The 24,035-nt window shown below is 40.7% G+C and overlaps 2 protein-coding genes across 5 annotated transcripts in view; one reads left to right on the top strand and one right to left on the bottom strand.

Annotated features, from left to right (window-relative positions):
• Positions 1–451: 451 nt before the first annotated feature.
• Positions 452–8,180, bottom strand: RCCD1 (RCC1 domain containing 1). Of its 4 annotated transcripts, none has more exons than XM_074234058.1 (7): positions 7,920–8,180; positions 5,649–6,057; positions 5,445–5,566; positions 1,998–2,093; positions 1,623–1,793; positions 1,325–1,354; positions 452–880 (listed from the first exon to the last, which is right to left on the bottom strand). In XM_074234058.1, exons 1-7 carry the CDS (start codon positions 8,107–8,109, stop codon positions 732–734), a joined length of 1,167 nt encoding a protein of 388 aa, XP_074090159.1. In that variant the 5' UTR covers positions 8,110–8,180; the 3' UTR covers positions 452–731. The 4 variants fall into 4 exon arrangements, with proteins under 4 accessions (XP_074090159.1, XP_074090160.1, XP_074090162.1 ...); XM_074234060.1 differs by having other exon boundaries at positions 822–880; positions 1,623–1,771; XM_074234059.1 differs by lacking the exon at positions 1,325–1,354.
• Positions 8,181–8,207: 27 nt separating this feature from the next.
• The window catches only part of LOC141522719 (protein regulator of cytokinesis 1-like), a 44,040-nt gene continuing 28,212 nt past the window's right edge, over positions 8,208–24,035 (top strand). Inside the window, exon 1 of the mRNA XM_074236210.1 lies at positions 8,208–8,293. Within this exon, the coding sequence (XP_074092311.1) occupies positions 8,208–8,293 (86 nt within the window). The remainder of the gene's footprint in view (positions 8,294–24,035) is intronic.

The following is a 24,035-nucleotide window of genomic DNA, read 5'->3' as shown; positions in this document are numbered from 1 at the left end:
GTCTTCCCTTGCCTCAATTTACTTGGTTTTCTCCATGAATACTTTTGCAAGGTAATGGGGTTAAAGTGATTTGCCCAAGGTCACCTAGCTAAATTATTTAGTGTCTGAGTTGAGATTTGAACAGCTGTGCCCCATGAATATTTTCTACCCTTTTCCCAATATTTCAGAAGGAAAAGCAAACTTCTTATACAATGGGACATTGTTCTTGCACAGACCCCTCTCTCATGGGAGGTGATCAAAAAGAAGGCAAGCTTCAACAGCTTCTACACAGCTATGAAAACTGGTTTATGAGAGGATGCATCACCAGAGGCTTAGGTTATAAAAACCCCTGAAACTATCCAGTTATACAGAATTATTCACAGCTTTTGAATGTGAAATTTAAAAGGTATACATATCTGTCATTAGCATTTTAAAACTGTCATATCTAGAAGGTAATTTGGGGAGACCTGAATTATTTGACCTAAAAGTTTATTTTCAAGATTTTTAATGAAACAAATTTTAGGGTTGGCCTTAGAGGTAACTTGGCTTAGGGCATCCCTAGTTCTAAGGAATCTTAAGAACCTGTTGATTGCTTGGCTTGCTAGCGATTGCCAATATCAATACAGATATAAACAAGGGCAAGGTTTTCCACCCTTTTCCCCTTAATTTGTTTTCTACACCTATGAAGACATGGGTACACATAATTGACCCGGATTCTTCAGCTCCACTGTGGTTTTGTCCAGTTGGCTAAGTCAAGTCTTCCCTTTTTCAGCATACACATAGGTGTTCCACGGGCCACAGATCACAGCTTCCACATGGAGCAGATTGTCTGTGAAATAGTCCACACGTTGGGGCCGATCCAAACTGGCTGTATTCTTGTGACCAAGTTGTCCATATTTACCTGGAGTAAAACAGAAGCACTCTGCCACTCCCTCTCATTAGCCTCTGAGCCCCTGTTGCCACCTCCCCACCCCAATCCCATAACAGGAGAGGGAGTTAGTGCAAGTTACCACTGATAACCCTGAGAACCATACGTAAGCCTAGCACCCAGTGGTTAGAGGTACTTGAAAACCCCTGGGAAAAGCCAAAGATGTTCCTCTAGTTCTCTTTAAAACAGATCCACATGGAAGTGCCTCCTGGCTCTGAGGTTCCTGCCTTTTCTTGGACATTTGTCTTTGGTGCTCCTGGGGAACTGACCAGTCTTGAGCAGAGAACTTGGCTACAGACCTCCTGGCTCCCCTCCCTAGTAATGAACACTGGTCTTCAGGGCCTTCATCTTTGTTATTATGGGCATGAACTCTTTCAATACTTCTTCCCTGGCTTTCCTCAGGTGAGGTTTACTTACCCCAGCCCCAAGTGTAGAGTTCACCATCTCCTACAATCAAACACCAAAAGTGAGGTGGTCACCACACTCTCTCCTATAGAGGCATGTAACAGTCAGCCAATAGTTTGTCCCCTTTTGAAGAATCATGTACATGGACAAGATGTCAAGAGGCTATGGAGGAGGGGAGTTTTCACTGGTCAACAGTGAACAGACCAAGCCTGGGCTTGGACCTATAAGAGGGCCTCCCAGCTCAGCCTGGGGTTGATGAAGCCTGCTAAGGCTGCGGTCACTGACCTCTCCCGGAGCCAGTCTCACTTACGGGTCACCACTGCAGTGTGGCGGGATCCACAGCTGGCCTGGCTGACCTCTGAGCTGCCGGGAAGATCCAGCAATGCGGGGAAAGGCTGGATTGATATGAACTGAGCAGAGTCTCCATCCCCATCCTTGGCTGGCAGCTTTCCTTCAGGACTGCATGGGCAGAGCCCAGAAGCTCAGGGACAAACAGACAATCCTCAGTATAATGAGTCAGTCAATGGCAAAGGCATGCTCAGTGTCTGCTGTGGACTCATAAAGAGGATGGGTGAATTTTGTGGTGGTGCAAGGACAACTAGAGATGCCACAGTGACGGGCACCATGGGGGACCGGAATGAAAGAAACAAAGCAAAGGGGCCAATCATAAAATATAGCCTCTTACCACCCGCCACTGTCTTCTCTCTTTCCACAAGGGCTCTGGAAGGCAGTGCCAGTTGCCCAGATTCATTCCAGCCCCAGACATAGAGATCACCAGCCTCTGGGGAAAAAAAATTTCTTTAGAGCTCATACTTCATAGAAAGGTGGTAGTGGACTCTAGCTGCAGTCCCTCCACCAAGAGTCAAATGTTTGCTAAGCCTTATGTCCTAAAGCTAAATATTACTAACCCTGTCCTCAAGAAACTCAGCTGTGCACCTAGCAGACCTAGGCAGTGTAAACAAAAGGCAGAATCAGAGGAGAGGCCTCCTCAAGAAAGGCCATTGGTGGAGGTGAGGAAGGAGGTCAGGGGAGCCAGCCAGGAATAAAGAACAGTGACAGCGCCGAAGGGCAGCGTGTTCTGTCTGCAGTATAGCCAGGAAGCTGCAGTAGCTGGGTAAGAAGCCTGGAAAGGTAGGAAGGAGCCACGCTGTTGCCAAGGGGTTTACATGTCAAACAGCACTTGATATTTAATTCTGGAGGTAAGAGGAAGTCAATGGAGCTGAGGGGATCCTCCAGGGACCTCAGGGGCAGCTGAGTGAAGGCTAGACTTGAGGGGGCAGAGACCTAAGGCAAGGAGACAAGCAGAAAGCTTTTGTAATAGTATAGATAAGTCTCTTGATTACAAAAATGCAAATTAAAACAACTCTGAGGTATCAGCTCATACCAAGTCAAATTGGTCAATATGACAAAAAAGGAAAATGATCAGTGTTGCAGAGGTTGTGTGTGGGTAAACTGGGGCACTAATGCACTGATGGAGGAGCTGTGAACTGACCCAGAACTGTGCTCAAAGAGCTATAAAACTGCATACTCTGGGGGCGGCTAGGTGGCACAGTGGATAGAGCACTGCCCCTGGAGTCAGGAGGACCTGAGTTCAAATCTGACCTCAGACACTTAATAATTACCCAGCTGTGTGGCCTTGGGCAAGCCACTTAACCCCACTGCCTTGCAAAAAAGCCTAAAAAAAATGCATACTCTGACCCAGCAATAGCACTACTAGTTTTGATCTCTGCCCAGAGAAATCAAAGAAAAGGGGGAAAGGCTCACATGCACAAGATTCATAGCAGCTATTTTTGTGGTGGCAAAAAATTGGAAACTGAGGGGATGCCCATCAACTGAGGAATGGCTGAACAAGTGGATGTGATGGAGTCCTACTGTCCTGTAAGAAATCATGAGTCACTGGATTTCAGTAAAACTTGGACTTAGTGAACTGATGCTGAGTAAAGTGAGCAGAACCAAGAGAACACTGTACACATAAAGAGCAACACTGTGTGATGACAGACAACTTTTCTCAGCAATACAATATTCAAAGACAGCTCAAAAACATCTGTGATGGAAAAGACATTCAAAGAAAGAACTATGCAGACCAAGGAATACCATTTTCACTTTTTAAAATTTATTTTTGTTTTTTCCTCCTCATGATTTTTTCCCTTTTGTTCTAATTTTTCTTTCACAATCTGACTAATATGGAAATATATTTAACAAGATTGTTCTTTTATAACCTATATGAGATTATTTGCTGTATTGGGGAGGGGAAGGGAGAAAAAGTATGGATCTATCTTTACATGTGATTAGAAAAAAAATACAAAAAAATAGTATAGGTTTGAGATGATGAAGGGAAGGAACTTATGTGAATGAAGATGGTGCATGTGCTACAAAGACAAATAAAATGAATGTACTGAGTATAGGTGAGTTGAGGATTACACTAAGATTGCAAGCCATGACTAGGATAGTGGCACCCTCAACAACAGGAAAATTAGGAAGAAGGGAGGATTTGGGGAAAAGATAATGAGTTATATTGAACATGTTGAGTATCAAAATGCCTACAGGACATCCAATTTGAGATGTCCAGAAGGCCACTGTGGCTTCTAGTAACATGAGACTAGAGAGGCAAGGGCTAGACACAGAGACCTGAGAAGGTTCTGCCAAGATGAATCTCAAATCTATGAGAGTCAATGAAGTCAACAACTGAGGCAGGACTGAGAGAGAAGATGAGGGTCCAGAACAGAGACTGAGGGGACTTGCCTGGCTAGTGAATATGACCTGAGCAGCAGAGAGTAGGATCACCTAGGAAACCTAGAGAGGAAAGAGAATTCAGAAGAGGGTGATGGGCAGGCTCAGAGGCTGCAGAGATCAATGAGAATGTAGACTGAGAAAAAAACCATTTGATTCCACAATTAAAACATTAAAGACAACTTTTGGAGGGAAAATTTCTGATGAATAATGAAGCTAGAGGCTAGACTACAGAGAATTTTAGAAGAGGGAACAGAAGAGGAATAGGATGTTAAAGCAACTTGGATCGCTTAAGGGGTTTTTTTTTTAGGGTTTTTTTTTTTGCAAGGCAAATGGGGTTAAGTGGCTTGCCCAAGGCCACACAGCTAGGTAATCATTAAGTGTCTGAGACAGGATTTGAACCCAGGTACTCCTGACTCCAGGGCCAGTGCTTTATCCACTGTGCCACCTAGCCGCCTCAGAATTTTTTTTTTTTGATGGGAGAGATATGAGCCATTCTCTAGGCAACAAGGAAGGTGTTGGTTGTCAGGGAGAGACAAGACTAGAGAGAGAATGGGGTTGACACGGGTCCCCACTGGAGAAGACGTCTAAGTGATGGGAGCTGAGAGGGAAAGAAGAGTGAGAGAATGTGGGTGCTTTGGGAACTTGTACAGGGAGGGCAGTTTGGATCAATCATTGAGGGGGTGAGATCATACATCAGGGAGGCCTAAAAGGCTGACCTTGCAGTAGTGAGGTCCCCATCAAGATTATGTAACAAATTATAGCAAGCCCAGGGTCAAGAACAGGCAAGAAAGAGGGAACTAAAATGCATCAAAACATCAAAACACTCATGTGACTCTCACAACAGCCTTGGGAAACTGAGGCCAACAACAGTTAGTGATTTACCTAGGGTCACACAACTATTTAAGCATCTGAGGCTGAATCTGAACTCAGATCTTCCTCCCCTGCTCTACCCAGCATATCACCTAGCTGCCTAAGACTGACAAGGAAATAATATTATATAACGTAGCATTTCATGCATTCCACAGCATTCCTGAATTCATTCAGGGAACATGTCCTGTGGCACGGGAGTTGGGCTCATCTCTCCCTGAGTTGCCAAAGACATGGACAATGATCTAGATGAGGAAGAATAGGAATCTCTTTGGTTAGGAAGGACAGTGGAAATCTGCAGGTTGGAAGGAGAAGCTTCCTCCTAGACGCAGGGGTATAACTCCACTGATAAGCCCTGAGTCCTGAGGAGGGCCTTGAGAGGAGAAGGTTATCATTCTTGGTGTACCCCCTAGAAAGCCCCATGACAGACTTGTCACAGACTGGGACACTGTCCCTTTTCCAGGGTGGGAGATCTATACCTGGTCGAGAGAAGGGCTCAAGGTACCAAAGGAACAAGGACAAGGAAGCTTACCGCTCACACAGAGGGAATGCCACCCGCCAGCCGCGACTTGGGCCATGACCAGGCCCTGAAGCGCCTCCACCTGCCGGGGCTCCGGCTCTGCCTCCAGGGCCCCGTGGCCCAGCTGCCCAAGTCTGAGCAAAGAGAGACAGAAACTAGAGATTCAGAGATCTCTGCATGGGGCTGCCCCCACCCTGACCAGATCCCTCCACTTACCTGCCTGTGCCCCAGGTGTATACCTGACCCATTCCTCCCAGCAGCAGGACATGCTCTGCCCCCAGCACCAGCTGGCGGGCCTGCAGCTCAGGAGACAGGGGCAGGAAGAAAGGCTTCCTGGGGCTCACATACCACCCAGAGTCAGGCACTAAGGGTAGCAAAGCAGAGTCCAGGGGGCCTCCTCCATGATCCCCAGACCCAGACTCCTCCCAGCCTCCTTGCTGCAGAATCGGTCGGGTCCACAGGGGCTTTTCTGGCAGCTCAGAGTCTGCAGCCCAGGCCTGCACCTCCACTGGAGCTCCTTCCACGTCCGTACGCAGAATGAGCAGATGCTGCTCTGAGGCCAGCAAGTCCTTGCAGCCGGACAACTGACCCTTCACAGAGCCTGACAGCACCAGGCGCCCGTCTCCTGGAAAGGAAGAAATATCTGTGCCTGGGGCTAGCAGCTGGCTCCTCTGTGCTCAGTGGGCCTTCTAGGTCATAGAGTGGTGTCCATTGAGATGGGGTTTGTATGTACGTGTGCTGGACAAATGAAAATTAAAGAGCTCTATAAAGGCAGAGATTTCCCTAGAAAATTATGGCACCCGCAGACTCATCTATCCCTGATAATCTGTCTGCCACACTTATGGTGGTCTCCCTGCAACACCACCATTCCTCTGGTTTAATCTGCTAGACCCTGCCAGCACCCCATCTTCCCTCTACTCTTCACCCTGTCCATTCACATAGACAACTTCAGAAATGACCATTTTAGGATGTGTGAGATGAACTGATAAAACCCACAGAGAACAGTCAATGGTTTTCCAGACTCCTATATTGCATTTTGTATCAAATCCCTAACAAGAACACTTGGAACACGTTCCATGAACATTTCTGGGACCAAATATGATACAAGTTCAGTCAAGGATTTGCTTCTCATAAACTAATCTTTCACAAGAACATAATTTCCCACCCAATCTTTCTGAGAAAGTAAAAGAGAAATCTTGCAGTCTTACAGGCCATCTCCCATCTGCCCAAATGGTGAGGAACCAGCGAAGTTTTTATGTGTGTGTGTGTGTGTGTGTATGATGGAGCTGTGTACTTGTGGGCTGATGGGCTGAAGCAATAAGGTGATAAGACTAGGGGTGTGTGTGTGTGTGTGTGTGTGTGTGTGTGTGTGTGTGTGTGTATGATGGAGCTGTGTACTTGTGGGCTGATGGGCTGAAGCAATAAGATGATAAGACTAGGGTGTGTGTGTGTGTGTGTGTGTGTGTGTGTGTGTGTATGATGGAGCTGTGTACTTGTGGGCTGATGGGCTGAAGCAATAAGATGATAAGACTAGGGTGTGTGTGTGTGTGTGTGTGTGTGTATGATGGAGCTGTGTACTTGTGGGCTGATGGGCTGAAGCAATAAGATGATAAGACTAGGGTGTGTGTGTGTGTGTGTATGATGGAGCTGTGTACTTGTGGGCTGATGGGCTGAAGCAATAAGATGATAAGACTAGGGTGTGTGTGTGTGTGTGTGTGTGTGTGTATGATGGAGCTGTGTACTTGTGGGCTGATGGGCTGAAGCAATAAGATGATAAGACTAGGGTGTGTGTGTGTGTGTGTGTGTGTGTATGATGGAGCTGTGTACTTGTGGGCTGATGGGCTGAAGCAATAAGGTGATAAGACTAGGGGTGTGTGTGTGTGTGTGTGTGTGTGTGTGTGTGTGTGTGTGTGTGAGAAAAGGAGGGTCTGTTGGTGAGCTTCACTGGGATGGATTTGTACCAGGGAAGTTATGCACCTGAATGGGGAGGAAGCTCTTGGGGTAAAAGACTCAAGGAAGGAAGGAGGTAAAAGAGAAAGTGGAGGGAGGAAGAGAGGGTAAAAGAGACCAGGAGGAGGAGGAGGAGGAAGAGGCCAGGAGGAGGAGGAGGAGGAAGAGGCCAGGAGGAGGAGGAGGAGGTGAAAGAAAGAAGTGGAGGGAGGGGAGGGAGAAAGAACAAGGAGGATGGGAGGAAGAGGGGGAAAGTGGAGCTGGAGGGAAAAGGGGATTAGGGAGAGGGGAAGTGGTGCGGGAGAGAGGAAGAGGGGGAGGGGAATGAGGAAGAGGAGGAGAATGGGGGAAGAGGAAAGAGGAGGAGGAAAAGAAGGGAGGGGCCAGAGAGGAGGGCAGGGGGCGGGCAGCGGCGGCCCCGCCCCGCCCGGCCCCGCCCGCCCCCGCCCCCGCCCCGCCCCGCCCAGGCCCCGCCCCCGCCCCCGCCCGGCCCCGCCCCCGCCCCGCCCGGCCCGGCCCGGCCCCGCCCGCGCTCACTGGTCAGGAAGCCGGTGAAGCTCCAGCTCGGCCGCACCCGCAGGACGCCCGGGGCGCCCTCTCCGCTGTCGTCCAGCACCAGCGGCTCGGGCCCGAGCACGCTGCTCCGCGGCCCCCGCTCCGAGCCCAGGGCCTGCCCGAAGCCGCGGAAACCGCACCCGAACCAGGCGGGCCGCCGCGGGCCCTCCATGCTGGGCCAACGGGCCGGGCGGCGGCCTCCGCGCGCGGCGCCCCCTGCTGGCCGGAAGCGGCGCTCCGGGGCGGGGCCGCGGGCTGACCCGAGGGCGCATGCGCGTGCGCGCTGTCCGCGCGCCGCCCAGTGAGGGCCTCCAGCTCTCACGGCCCAAATCGCCGATGAATAATGACACGATGCTGTCTTTGTTTTTTTTAAGCTTCTTTTTCAAGGCAGTGGGGTTAAGTGGCTTGCCCAAGGCCACACGGCTACGTAATTAAGTGTCTGAGACCGGATTTGAACCCGGGTCCTCCTGACTCCAGGGCCGGTGCTTTATCCACTGTGCCACTTAGCCGCCCTTGGCCAGACATCTTGAGGGTCTTTTCCTCCTAGGTCGACTTTTTTTTTTTTTGACTATGTCAAATGCCTCATTTTTTTTTCTTACCTAACCTAAATCACTGAATGGGTGATGCTTCGGTGACACTGAGACCCGTTAAAGACCTTAGCTTAAAAAGGCCAAGATCTCCCTTTGTAACCAGGGCTGTCTCCAGTTGTACCTGATCCGCATCTAACCCAGGACCCAGATGGCTCTAGGGCAGCGAGTAACACTGGTGCCTTTGCACGTCACTCTCACTTAAATCCAGTTCTCTTGCACATCACGGCATCAACCCCTAATTTCATGGTCCTCTTGGACAAGCAACAATTTAAATTCTTTCAACATGTTTATTGTCAATCCACTGGTACCTCTCTTATGAAGATGGAACAGGTATGAAGAACATCTGCCCTTGGAAAAAAGGAAATAGAATGGACCACAAAACATCAGGGTTTCTGGTAGAGAAGAACTTTTAGTCTTAATATCATAGGGTATTATAAAAATAGAGTTTAGACCTGGAAGAACCTTAGAATTAATTTAATATATATTTTCTAATCAGGAAACTGAATTTGTAGAGCTCTATAAATAAAACATTTAACTCATGCATCAGACATTTCTCACTCCCCACCTCCAGTTTCCACATTTGAAAAATAAGGGGGTCTATTGTCACTTAGATATGTATATTATAGAAAAAGCTACCTATGTCTGCAGACAAAAATAAAAGTGCTTAATAAATGTCTGAAATGTGAAAGCAAGTACCCTTGTTACTTTCTATATCAAGAGGTAACAAAACTTTCAGAATCTGAACAGAATAAAACCTCCTAATTAAAAGTTCTCTAGAGAAATGCAAATTAAAGCATCTCTGAGGTACCACTTCACACCTCTCAGACTGAACAATATGACCAGAAAGGACAATGATCAGTGTTGCAAGGGATGTGGGAAATCTGGGACACTAATGCATTGTTAGTAGAGCGGTGAACTCATCCAGTCTTTCTGGACAGCAGTTTGGATTTATGCCCAAAGGGCAACAAAAATATGCATGCCCTTTGAACCAGCAATACCACTACTGGGTCTATATCCTGAAGAGATCATGGAAAAGGGTAAAAACATCACTTGTACAAAAATATACATAGCAGCCCTGTTTGTGGTGGCAAAGAATTGGAAATTAAGTGAATGTCCATCAATTGGGGAATGACTGAATAAATTGTGGTATATGTATGTCATGGAACACTATTGTTCTATTAGAAGCCAGGAGGGATGGGAATTCACGGAAGCCTGGAGGGATTTGTATGAACTGATGCTGAGTGAGATGAGCAGAAACAGAAAAACATTGTACACCCTAACAGCAACATGGGGAGCAATGATCAACCTTGATGGAGTTGCTCATTTCATCAGTGCAACAATCAGGCACAATTCAGGGGTATCTGCAATGAAGAATACCATCTTTATGCAGAGAAAGAATTTGTGGAGTTTGAACAAAGACCAAAGACTATTACCTTTAATTTTTTTAAAAAAATGTTATTATGTAATTTTACTACCTCTTATACTTTATTTTTTTCCCCTTAAGGATATGATTTCTCTCTCATCACATTCACCGTAGATCAATGTATACCATAGAAACAATGAAAAGACTAACAGACTGCCTTCTGTGGGGGTTGGGGGGAGGGAAGCAAGATTAGAGGGAAAATTATAAAATTCAAAATTCTCCTGGGTGGGGGAGTTCTCTAGAATTCAGTTCACAAATAGCAATAAAGTAAATATGCTGAGGCTCAAATATTTTACAGCCCCCTTAGTGGAATCTCAAGTCATTAAGAGAAATCATTTTCACCATCCACACTGGAATGTGAAAACAGCTCTATACACAGCCTCAAAGAAACATATTAATTGGACCCAGGACATCAAGAATTCCTGGAAGAATTAAAAAAACAGAATTCACCAAATAGTAAAAGAGACCCAAAAATTCACTGAAGAAAAGGACTTCTTTAATAACAGGATTGGTCAAATGAAAAAAGAAATTAAAATGAAAAAATGAAAAAAATTCATTGAAGAAAATTATTCCTTAAATATTAGAATTCAGGGGTGGCTAGGTGGCACAGTGGATAAAGCACTGGCCCTGGAGTCAGGAGTACCTGGGTTCAAATCTGGTCTCAGACACTTAATAATTGCCTAGCTGCGTGGCCTTGGGCAAGCCACTTAACCCCATTTGCCTTGCAAAAAAATAAATAAATAAAAGTAATGTCCCTTTAAAAAAAAATAAAGATAACCAGACCAGTTTCCTGCCTTTTCAGGATAGTCTTTATATACATAACTGTGAAAGTCAACTTGTAGATGCAATTAGAGGAAAATAGACTTTCACACAGACACAGAGTCTGCGTTCAGATTTATAAGTGGAGAGACATTTGTGGAGGTCAGAGGCTAATATTCAGATTTACAAATCCCAATTAGAAACCGATAGAACAACTTTTTATTAGAAATATAGAATTAAAGAGTATCAGACTTAGACAACATTCAGTGGGATTTTGAAATCTGTCTTATCTATTAGGGTATTAGGAGAAGTGAATAAGTGGGGGGGCTGACAAAAAGGGAGAGTTGATTAAGAGAAAGTAGAAGAAAAATAGACTCAAAGTGGGATAGGATTAAAAGCAAAAGAAAAGGTTAAACAGAAGAAAATAGGATAGAGGAAAATGCACAGTAATTATCATTGTGAATGTGAATAGGATGAGTCCAACCATAAAATGAAAGTGAATAGAAGAATGAATTAAAAGCCAGAATTCAACAATAAGTTGAGTACAAGAGACACACTTGAAAGAGAAAGACAGATGCAGAGTTAAAATAAAGCACTGGAGCGGAATCTATTATGCTTCAGCTGAAATAAAAGAGGGTAGCAATCATGATCTCAGACAAAACAAAAGCAAAAATATACCTAATTAAAATAGATAAGCAGGGAAAGCACATTTTTGCTAAAAGATATCATAGACAATGAAGTATATAAAAAAATTTAAGGGCAAATTTCTCTTATACAGGCTTCATTTCTCAAATATATAGGGAACTGAGTAAAATTTATAAAAATAAGAGCCATTCGCCAAGTGATAAATGTTCAAAGGATATGAACAGGAAGTTTTCAGAAGAAATCAATGTTATTTTTAGTCATATGATAAAATGCTCTAAAACACTATTGATTAGAGAAAGGCTAATTAAAACATTTCTGAGGTATCTCCTCAAACCTATCAGAAATGACAAATACAGTAGGGGATGAGGGAAAATAGATAAATTAATGAATTGGTGGAGTAATGAACTGAAACCACCTGGAGCTATATACAAAGGCTGTAAAACTGTGCTTATTCTTTGATCCAGCAATTTCTCTACAAGGTTGATAACTCAGAGATCAAAGAAAAAGGAAAAATATCTATTTGTGCAAAATTATTTATGTCAGTTATTTTTGTAGTGACAAAGAATTGAAAATTGAGGGCATGATCATTAATTTGGGAATGGTAGAACAGTACATGATTGTGATGGATTGCGCTATATGAAATGATAAAAGGGGGTTTCAGAAAAACATGGCAAGGCCTGTATGAACTGATACAAAGTAAGGTAAGAAGAAATGGGAGATCATTGGGCACAGTAGCAACAATGTTGTAATGATGATCATCTGTGAAAGACTTGGCTACTCTGATCAATACAATGATCGAAGACAAATTTCAAGACTCATACTAAAAAATTCTAACCACCCATAGAGAGAGAGAGCTCGGACTCTGAGTGATAAAGGAAGTATAATTTCCTTTCTTTGCTTCTTCTTTTCTTCCTTTCTTCCCTTCTTTCTTCTTTGACATGGCTAATGTGTTTTTGCCTTTGATTTCACATTTGATATATTATTTGCCTTCTCTTTTGAGAAAGGCTGAGAGGAAGGGAAGGAATATGAAATTCAAAAGTTTAAAAGAATGCTTAAAAAAGAAAATGATAAAAAAATCACCAGCTTTATGCTAGACACTGCTAAACTCTGGGGATAGAAAGAAAAGGGGGGGACTAACTCACAATCTAATGGAGAAGACAATTTACAAACACAACTAAGTACAACAAAATGTGAAGGTATATATACATGTATGCTTGTAAGCATGCAACACATATTATAAAGATAAATTATAGATAATCTCAGAAGGAAGATGCTAAGATTAAGGAAGACTGAGAGAATCATTTGAGAAGTCAGGAGAAGTCAGTCTGAAATGAAAGACCTTTCCAGAGTCATTTCCAAACTCTCTCCTGCTTTGAAGTTTTGGGAGTTGGAGGACAAAAATGGGTTGATGCACTATTTTGGGGGAGATATGGTGAGGGAGTGAATAGCTAGTATTTATATAGTGCTTTGAAGATTACAAAGTGTTTTATAAATATGAACTCATTTCATCTTCACAACCATACCTGGGAAATAGGTAATATGATTATCCTCATTTTACACAGGAAGAAACTGAGGCAGACAGAGATAAAGTGATTGGTCAGGGTCACATAACTCTTAAGTGATTGAGTGATTGAGACCTTATTGGAACTCATCTTCCTTGCTGGAGGCCCAAAATTCTATCCTTATGCTATTACAACCAATAGCTACCAAGCTATTACAACATAAGAATCTTGATTTGATTTCTCTCTCATCACATTCAACTTAGATTAACGTATGCCATGGAAACAATGTAAAGATTAACAGACTGTCTTCTGAAGGGTTTGGGGGGAGGGAAGCGAGATTGGAGGGAAATTGTAAAATTCAAAATAAATAAATAAAATTTTAAAAATATATAAAAAATAAAAAACTGACATTTATAATAAAAAAAGGTAAGGATCTTGAGGGAAATGTTTTGGCATAAGAGAGAGTCTATGATTTTTCTTTGACCTTGGAGACCAGTAACTGTCCATTCAGTTTATTCTTTTTAAAAACATAAATGCAGTTTTAATTTCCTTTGATAAATGCAAATGTTATGACTATTTGATTGTAAATGAGTATTTGTTTCTATAACTTTCCCTTATTTACAGATGGTTAACCTGCCCCTGAATTTGTCAGGGGCATTTTGTTGTTGTTTTTTTAATTTTTCTTAAATTTTTCTGCCTGTAGCATGAATTTGTTGCTATTTATTACTTTCCAAAATGGTGAGACCAAGTCAGTATTCCATGAAATGTAGAGATATAGTAAAGGAGAGACTTCAGTTTGAGGCTCAGAAAACTATGAATTTGGAATATCTTTTCAGTTTATCAATGCTCTTCTTAAAAAGTGGCAACCTGAGCAAAACCAGTACTATTTATATCAAAGAGATCACATAAAAGGGTAAAATCCTCACATATTAAAAATATTTAAGGTTGTTCTTTTCATAGTGGCAAAGAATTAGAAATTGAGGTGATGCCCATCAATTGGAGAATGACTGGACAAATTATAGTATATGAATGGTATGGAAAACTATTGTTCTGTAAGAAATCATAAGGGACTTCAGAAAAGCCTGGAAGACTTGCATGAACTGATTCTGAGTGAAATGATCAGAACCAGAAGAACACTGTACACACTATCAGTAACATTGGATGATGATCAACTATGATCAATTTATTTATTTCAGCAGTACAATAATCAGACGACTAGTTCTTTGAAGGCCACTAGATGGCGCGGTGGATAGAGCACTGGCCTTGGAGTCAGTAGGGCAGGAGTTTGAATTTGGCTTCAGATAGTGACACTTACTGTGTGACCTTGGGCAAAACACTTAACTCTGATTGCCTTGCATCCAGAGCCAGCTTCAGTCATCCTGGCCTCCGGATCCAGATGGTTCTAGAGGAAAAAGTGAGGATGGACATAGCCCATCACCCCTTATACACTCCAATTCAGGTGCTTGTCATAGCATCATCTCCCAGATGTCATGGTCTTCTTTGAGAACAAAAGGACAAACATCAATATCAATCAAAGACAATTCCAAAACACTTGTGATAAAAAACACTATCCATATCCAGAGAAGGAACTGTGGAATTTAAATGAAGAGCAAAGCTTATTTTTTTAAAGTTGTCTTATGTATTATGTGTTTTTTTCTCTCTAAAGTTTTTCCCTGTTTCAACTTAATTCTTCTCTCACAACATGATTAATATAGATTTACATTTAGCATAGTTATACAGGCATAACCTATATTAGCTCCCTTTCTGTCAGGGGGAGGTCAAGGGGGGGGAGGAATGAAGGGAGAAAAATGTGAATCTCAAAACCTTGCAAAAATTGTTGAAAACTATCATTGCATGTATTTGGAAAAATAAATAAAATCTCAAAAAAAAAAGTGGTAACCTGACCAGAAAACCTACCTAAGCCATTTTTTACTTATGGGATTTTGAGTAGATCTATTTTCAAAATATAAATTTGTTTATTTACATAAATATAAAAACTATATAATATATAAATATAGTTTTCAACATTCATTTTTTGTAAGATCTTGAATTTCACATTTTCTCTCTCTCTCTCTCTTCTCTCCCCCCCACCCCTTGACATTCTATAATCTGATATGGATTAGACATGTATTACTATTATGTTAAACATATTTCCATGTAAGTCATGTTGTGAAGATAGATCTTTTTTTTTATCCCAGAGAGTTTAGAACCCAGGAAGCCTTAATAAAGGCTTATTTATTTATTCATTTACCATTCATTCATGTACCATTCCACATCCCTAGCCTCCCCTAGCTCCCTAAGCTAAAGTCCTATTTGAATCCGTTTCCACTGAAGAGATCAGCAGAATCCCAATAAGAATCCGGTCAGAACACTTTCGTTTTGCTTTTATTAGACCTGCTTCCCTGACTACTTGGGATAGGTTATTTCTTCAGCTGGACAGTATCTTCCTTTTGCACAGATTCTCAGTCTTCTCTAAGTGATGCTTCATCTTAGTTGCTGCTTTCCGGGTCTGGGTCTTTCCAGGCAGAATCCACCCCAAATTGCTGGAGACCTCCCACTACTCCCTCTGAAGAAGGGGAGGAGCCTGCCAATTTCAGGAGGGTCCACCCCCCACCCCCTCCCCACCTGGGAACATTGAACGTGGGGCCGGAGCGTGGCTCTTAATGATGCTGACACTCCCACTTTGACCGTGGGCCTTCAGGAAATTTTGTCAATAGGTAGAAACATTGCTAGGGCTGCACCAACTGTCAGGAAGGTTTACTGGGAGTTTAGGCTCGTTCAGGGACTGGAGGGACTTTTGTGGAAGGTTTGCCGGGAATTAGGGACTAGACTAAAGAAAGGGGCTTTAGGAAACTTTGCGGGACGTTAGAGTTAGCGCCGGGCCTCGAGGGACCCGAGGAACCTAGACGGCCAGGCTGGACAGAATTGGATTGGAACCTGGGACACGCACTCAACTCACCTGGAAAAGACCCTGGCCCTAAACAGCTGCCATGAGGAGAAGGTGCGGTCCATAGGGGAGCCCTGGGCGGCAGGGTCCCGGAATGGGACCTTGCTCTGCATTCTGTACCCGGGTTGGAGGGAGACCCTAAATTAGCCCTCTCCCCATTTATCTGCCTCCTAGTAAGCTCCTAATAAATGCTAAAAGGTGGAAAGAAAGAGACTTGCTTCTCTGTATTCTATCAGCGTTGCCCTTGGACTTCTGTGAGGGGAAAGGCGAGGGGTGGCAGCGGCTCAGTGAGCATGAGTTTGCCATGAAAGCTTCATGGGAGAGGGGTCCCTTGGCTTTTTTGTTTTTCCTCTTTTTGTTTTATTTTATTTTTTTATTCAAGGCAATAGGGTTAAGTGACTTGCCCAAGATCACACAGTTTTACTTTTGAAGAATGGACAGGTCTTTTTAGTAGGCAAGAAGAAGGGGTTTCTAATCATAGGGAATTTTTTTTTAAGTTTTTGCAAGGCAAATGGGATTAAGTGGCTTGCCCAAGGCCACACAGCTAGGTAATTATTATAAGTGTCTGAGACCGGATTTGAACCCAGGTACTCCTGATTCCAAGGCTGGTGCTTTATCCACTACACTACCTAGCCACCCCAATCATAGGGAATTTAAAAGGAAAAGGGCAGTGCAGGAATTGTGGGAATAATGACCCCTTTGAGAGCAGGGATTGTCCTTTGCCTTTCTTAGTATCCCTACAATTTCATACAGTGCTTGATACAAAAATAGTGCTTAATATGTGTTCGTTGACTGAATTTAGTTTCCTCAGGGTATTATTTCAAGGGTTATATTGGAACCCTATGGGAATGGTCTGTGATTACTTAGGAGTACCAAGAATGGCTTCTGAGAAGAGAAAAATTTGAATTAGGCCTGTGCCAGGAAGGGATGCCAGAGATGTCTATCTAAAGCAAGGCTCCTTTACCATATCCCTGAAAAAAGGATCCTTTAGCTTCTTCTTGAAGATCTCGACTGGCAGAGAACTCTTTTTATTGCTGTCTCCTAAACTAGCTCGTTTCATTTTTGATAAATCTGTAGCTTTAGTTTTGGTCTATGTAACTAAGTAAATCAAAGTTAATCTCTCTGCCATATGGCAGCCCTTAAGATATTTGAATATAATGACCATAGGATCCATGAATCTTCTCTAGGCAAATATCTTCAGCTCTTTTAGTAATCCTCATATGGCCCTGATTTGAGCCCCCTTACCTTCTTGATTGATAAGTTAATACATATTCATCCAGAAAGGCAATGGCCTTCTTAAGATGCATCTGTCAGTCCTGTAGTCTGACTTGACCAATGTTTTACCTCTTAATAGTCAACTGATAAATTTTATTGATTAAATATTGTGGTTCTATTGCGTTCCTTGTTCTTGAACCTACTGTACCTCTCCCAAACTCCCAGGTTTTCTCCCTTCTGCTCATTAGGAGTTAAGTCAACAAGCATTCTCTAAGTACTTACAGTTGTAGACACTATCCTAAATGTTTAAATGAATATTTTTCTGAAATAGTGTTTCTCAAGAGCTTCTGCTTGTGGTATGGAGATCTGACTTGCTTTGATATGAGTCATATTCTTAAAAATCAGACTTTTCCCTTGCCTTTTCTGATCCAATTTTATCAGTAATGTTAAAACTTGGTTGGTTCTCTTTATTTCCTTCTCTTTTTCTGAAAGAGGAAATTCTCAATGCAAGTCAAGTATTTCAGATGTTTGATTCAACAAAAATTAAGCAGAGTAACTCAAACCCTGCATATTATAGAGTAGGTGCAATAACTTTCTCTAATCGTTAATGTCAGGAAGATGGGGGCTTACCACAGGTGTTAAAGATTGTCATGGAGGTGATCCAACTGCAGATTTCACTTCAAAAGAGGATTTCCTAGCTAGGATTGTGTTCAGATGCTCCTGTTGGTTGATGACGTTGGGTTGGTTTTATAAAGCCTCTGAACTTTGCAAAGCCTCCTAATTGAGATACATGATAACTCAGAATAAGTCTGGCTTAATTATGAACATGGGAAAAAAATCTAAAGGATGAAAAATGCTTATTGCCCAGAGTATGAAATCAGAGTAGAACTGTTTATCAATTTATACACCTTGGACAAAAATGGTCAATGGACACCAAGTTGGGCCTAGAAATTAAACAGTCCAAGAATAGTTTAGAATGCCTGTTATAACTTTCAAAGTCATTTGAATGACCCAAAATTCTCCTTGAAACCAAGGCCTCTCTTTTTAATATTTATCAATTTTCTCCAGAGTTTTTATTGGTCATAGAACCCTAGTCTCTAAAGAACTGAAATTTATTATCATTGCTCTATAAGGGCAATGGAAAGATCTATGGCATATATAAATAGGCTACATCATACCAGAAATAGTAGATTATAGACCTTAAGGAAGACCATTTTTCCTTGATCTTAAGCACCTAAAAAAAAAGACAAATCTGGAAATATTTCTTAATATTTTAGAGAAATTGAAAAGGAGGTTTTTAATGTTTCCAGGATTTAATGTTTCTGGATCATATTCCTCTTTACTTTCATTTTTATTAATCTCTCCTTTGATTTTCAGGAGTTCCAATTTGGTGTTTAATTGGGGATTTTTGGTTTGTTCTTTTTCCTAGTATAAGATGCAAAACCAATTCAATGATCTGTTCTTTCTCTATTTTATTGATATAAGCAATTGGAGATGTAAAATTTCCCCAAGGTACCACTTTGACTTCATCCTATAATTTTTGTTTTGTTGTCTCATTGTAATTTGTTTGGTTTTTTGGTCTTTTTGCAAGGCAGTGGGGTTAAGTAACTTGCCCAAGATCACACAGCTAGGTAATTATTATGTCTGGGGCTGGATTTGAACTCAGGTCCTTCTGACTCCAGGGTTGGTGCTTTATCGACTGCACCACCTCGCTGCCTCCATTGTCATTTTTTAAAATGAAATTATTGCTTATTTCTATGATTTGTTCTTTGATCCATTTAATTTTTTGGATTAGATTATTTAGTTTCTAATTAATTTTTAATCTGTTTTTCATTGCCCATTAGTGAATGTAATTTTTATTGCATAATGATTTGATGAACTTGCTAGATCATGTTCTAACCATTGGATAATGGGGTTTTTTTGTTGTTTTTCTCTCTCTCTCTCTCTCTCTCTCTTTTTTTAAGCATATTCCCATCTCAGTCCTATCCTTCTGTTGTTCTGCAGATTAATCTGGTAACAGTTTGTAAGATAGATTGGAGGCAGGGAGTTTTGTTACAAAGCTTTGTAATATTCCAAATAAGAGGACCTTAACTGTTGGAATGAAAAGGACAGACAGGAAATATTTTAGAGTTAAAATCAATAGGGTATGGTGGTTGATTGCTTGGATGTAGGGAGCAAGGAAGAGAGTAGAAATTTATATAGAGCCCTAAAATTTTAGTGCAATTTTAAGCTTCAGTCAGTTTAAAACTACTATGACTTTTGGGACACCCTGTATATTGTAGTATGGTATGAGACTGAGAGTGAGAAAGTCAGGAGAAAGAGCCAGATTTGGGAGTAAGTTGATTAGTCAGGTTTTTGGATGTATTGATTGTTTTAAATGCTTGTGTAATATGTAGGTAAGAAATACCAAATTTAGATATTCATTATCTGTCACAAGCATAACTAACTCTTGAGAATTTTGTAGTTGGAATTAATCCTTCACATAGAAGAAAATTCCTTCTTACTAAAATAGTAAAATTCTTTGAAGAAATGTGTATCTGGAGTTTGGAGATAAGAGCTTAGTGAAAGATTATAGTAGGAATGGAGGATATAAAATAAATAGAAAGCTGCACACCTAGGCTTGATCAATATCTACATTACTAAGAGGGAACAGGAGGAAGTGAAGAATTGGGATAATTTGGTGTCAAGGAACTGAAAGTAGAAGAAAATATTAAGAAGAATGGAGATGTCAATAATGCCACTGTGTTAGAAGGATGAGGTCCTTAAAAGAAGACCATTGGGGTTTTTTTTTTTGAGTGTTCATTATATCACCTTTATTTCCAAAGTATCTTCATCCCTAGCCAGCCAATCCATACCCTGTAGCAAAGAATAAAAAAGAAAAAAAGTTCAGCAAAACCAACCAAGTCTGACAGTGGTGTATGCAATATTACATATCCATAGTCTCCAAAGGAAAAAGGTACATTTTCTCAGACCTTCAGAAATCATTGGACTTTGAAATAGTGGCAAATGAGTTTTTTTTTTAATTCCAAGGAGACCTGAGAGTGATTATAGGTGGGAGGGATTAAAGATGCAAGAAAAATTATGACTAATTGAGCAGAGTATTTATTAAGGGAATTGGAAGTAGATATTATCAAAGGTATAGGTGGAAGGAAGAAGCCACTTCTCCAAGTCAGGAGAGATAGAAGAGAAAATATAGGAAGATACTAACAAGTTCTGAGGAGGATTGTTGAGCAACTCAGGTTGAATGACCTTGCTATGTACTTAAATATGTAAGTATTTAAGAGCAAAATGGATAAACGTCAACTCCAGAGAGAGTAGTAACATAGTACTTTACCAGGACTGTAAAGTCTGATATAGTAGACCCCATCACCTTCCACTAGCCTTCAGATAGGTCCATAGACCAGTATTTGTCATCTGACAAAGTTGCCTGAAATCAGCTTGATGAGCTAGAAGAACCTTAAAGCTACCTTGTGGTGATGAGGAAACTGAATCCCTCATAAGTTGTCATTCGCAAAACTCTTCTCATGGTTTCATGCTTCGACTGTGCACATACCTCTTAAATTTGGAAATTGTGTGTCTTGGCAGATTGCAATGACTGATATTATCAGAAATATTTCTATGAAAGCAGGTATAGAAATATATTAAGCATATATAATTAAAATGTGTATTGATCACATTGTAGAAATTTTAGCTCATAAATAAATGTAAATATCATTTTTTCATCAAAATATTTAGCTCAGCCAATTAACTATTTTCCATTAGCAACTTGGTTTTAGCAATTCCTAATAATAAAACATATATACCATAGTCAGGCAAAAAAAGACACAAGATAGAAGCGATATGATTAGGTTCAATGTTCATAAGTACAAAATGAAATAACAGGAGTAGGACAGAAATTGAGCCTACTACTTAAAGCAAAAGTTCTTCAGGAAAGATGAGATAGGGCACTTTTCCAGAGTTTGGTGGAATTTTTCTTGTTGAGGTGCATTAGAGTCCTTCCTTAGGGAGGAAAAAAATAAAGAAGTTCTGGGTTACACAGAAAAAGTAAGAGAGCAGGGGTGGGAGGGATTGGGGAAACTGCAAAAGTGTCTTCTGAGCTATTCTCTAAACCAGGTAAATCCAAAATGCAGCTGCAGCTGTCAGTATGATTTTATGCAGACCCTAGTGGTGTCTCTAAATGCTTTAGGAAATAAAGTCGAGTTATTGCAGAACTTTCACTAAAAAGGCAACTCAAAATGTATTGTCTATTGTTTCAATAAAAACTTTTAAAAGTCACATTGGACAGCCCTGCTTTACACCAAAGGAGGAAAAATTGATGAAAATGCTCTTTCCCAAACAAGAAGCCCATCAGAGGAGAATAAAATTCTACATTTACCTTTTATGATGTATAATTTTTAAATTTTGGGACATATGTATTTTTTTATTTAGGATATATGTATTTTTCAATAGCACACTGTCTAGCATAACATTTCTTAGTTTCTTTGAGTTTTGAAGTGTTTTTCCCCTTTACATTGTTATTACTATCCTAGGAAATCTTGCACCCCCACCCAGCAGATACCTCTATTATAATAGAGAAGTACAGTTAACCAAAATAAGCCATCATTGTCTGGTAATATATTGTTTCTGTACTAATAATCCATTACTTTTCTGCTGAGAAGGAGAGGCATGTTTTACTATAAATCTTCTGGGGTTGAGAATGGTGTTAACCATTATTTTCTTCAGCTAAGAATGAAATAATAAAATTAATTTTATAAATGAAGTTTTATTCTCTAAGAGCATACCAATAACCCATGGGTGGATGGTATCCTTACAAATGCCAAAAACTGATACAAAATTTTGGGGACATTTTATACAGAAAGGACAAAGAATCATAAAACTGAGTCAAGTAACCAATGAGATTTTACATAACGGACATAGTTCTACAATATGATCCTCTCGTAACTTATAATCGTTGCTTTAAATTTCTATTTATATGGGGGTGGCTAGGTGGCCCAGTGGATAAAGCACTGGCCCTAGAGTCAGGAGTACCTGGGTTCAAATCGGGTCTCAGACACTTAATCATTACCTAGCTGTGTGGCCTTGGGCAAGCCACTTAACCCCATTTGCTTTGCAAAAACCTAAAAAAAAAATTTCTATTTATAAGAATCCCACTTTGATTGGAGAGGAAATGTTTACAAATAACCATAGGATTGCTCTCTTCATCTGAGATGTCTCATCTTGTGGTTTGTTGATCCAGGTCAAGGAATTTGTTGATAATATCACTGAAGTGACCAGTTGTATTGACACAGGTCAACTCAACATTTTAGATGTAGGAGACAAACCTTGAAACAGCAGACTGTCATTTTTATACACTGAGATAACATTCAGATTTATAACTATTAGAGGCTAAGAGACCAATTTTTTATCAGAAATATAGAATTAAAGAGTATCAGATTTAGACAATGGATACCATATGGTAAAGAATTGGAAACTGAGGGAAAGTACATCAACTGGGGAATGACTGAACAAGTTGTGGTACATGAATGTAATAGAATACAATTGTGCTTTAAGAAATGATGAGTAGACAGAATTCAGAAAAACTTGGAAAGACTTGCATGAATTGATGCTAAGTGAAGTGAAGGGAACCAAAAGAACTTTGTACACAGCAACATCTACTGTGATAGACTTAGCTTTTTTCAGCAATACAGAGATCAAAGAAAATTCTAAAAGACTTGTGATGGAAAATGCCATCTACATCCAGAGAAAGAACTATAGCATCTGATTGCAGATCAAAGCCTACTATTTCCAGTTTTTAAAATTTTTTTGTTTTTCTCTTTTTAATGGATTTTTTTCTTTTGTTCTTATTCTTCACAACATAACTAATATGGAAATATGTTTATCAGGACTGTGCATATATAACCAATATCAGATTGCTTGCTTTCTTGGGGAGGGAGGAAGGAAAAGAGGCAGAAAATTTTACAAAATTGAATGCTGGAGTCAGCTAGGTGGTAGAGAGAATAAAATACTGGCCCTGGAGTCAGGAGGACCTGAGTCCAAATCTGGTCTCAGACACTTGATATTTACTAGCTGTGTGACCTTGAGCAAATCCCTTAACCCCACTGGCCACAAAAACAAAAACAATGAATGTTGATAGTTTTACATATTTAACCTTTATCAGATTATTGGGAGAGGGGAGAAAGGGTAAGGAGAGAGAAAAAAAATGTGGAACTCAAAATCTTACAAAAAACAATGTTGAAAACTATCCTTGCATGTAGTTGGAAAAATAAACAAATACATTTATATTATATAAAAAGTATATTGAAAACTATCTCTATATGTAATTGAAAAAATACTATTAAGATAAAAATAGAATGGACATCAAATTATTTATAATTCTTAGGTCTTTTGGTGATGTTTTCCTTTACACTATTTTTAGCATAATTTTAGTGTTGTTTTTTTTTTTTTTTGGTTCTCATCTCTCTTTGAATCAGTTCATCCTGTATATTTTCTTTTCACTAATTTCTTCCATAAAAGGAATAAATAGATCCTGTACCTTTAAGGGCCAAATAGAATAGTGACAGGTGAGAGAAGACAAATTTGTGGTTTAAGATGGAAAGTTACAGTTGCAACTGTCTTTTAGAGCTTCTTCCTGATTGAACTAGGGAGAGAATATGTTTCATCATTAATTTATGATAAAAACTGGAGAAGACAGAAAGATGAGAAACTTTCTTCAGAACTACCTTAACTGTTATGTTAAGGAAAGATAAATAGAATTCTGTGAAGAGACTAAGGAATTAACTGTTTATAGTATATTCTATAAATAATATTTCCTGTTAGGCCTGAAAAGAGGCAAAAAAAATAACATAACTTAGTTCCAAGGAAGACTGAATTTAACTCTAATCTTAAGAAGGGGGCAGCTACATGGTGAAGTGGATAGAGCACTGGTCTTGGAATCAGGAGGACTGGAGTTTGAATCCATTCTCAGACACTTGACACCAGCTGTGTGAGCTTGGGCAAATCACTTAACCCTGATTGCCT

The sequence above is a fragment of the Macrotis lagotis genome, chromosome 4 (assembly GCF_037893015.1).
Source record: "Macrotis lagotis isolate mMagLag1 chromosome 4, bilby.v1.9.chrom.fasta, whole genome shotgun sequence".
Lineage (NCBI taxonomy): Eukaryota > Metazoa > Chordata > Mammalia > Peramelemorphia > Peramelidae > Macrotis > Macrotis lagotis.
Note: the sequence above shows the minus strand (reverse complement) of the source record. Positions and strands in the feature narration are given on the sequence as shown.

Bases quoted from the DNA above. Each gene is read 5' to 3' on its own strand.
- RCCD1 (XM_074234058.1), bottom strand. From the start codon at position 8,109: ATGGAGGGCCCGCGGCGGCCCGCCTGGTTCGGGTGCGGTTTCCGCGGC. The intron at 6,058-7,919 runs GTGAGCGCGGGC...CTTCCTTTCCAG, and splicing joins CTTCACCGGCTTCCTGACCA to GAGACGGGCGCCTGGTGCTG. The intron at 2,094-5,444 runs GTAAGCTTCCTT...TTTTTTCCCCAG, and splicing joins GCATTCCCTCTGTGTGAGCG to AGGCTGGTGATCTCTATGTC.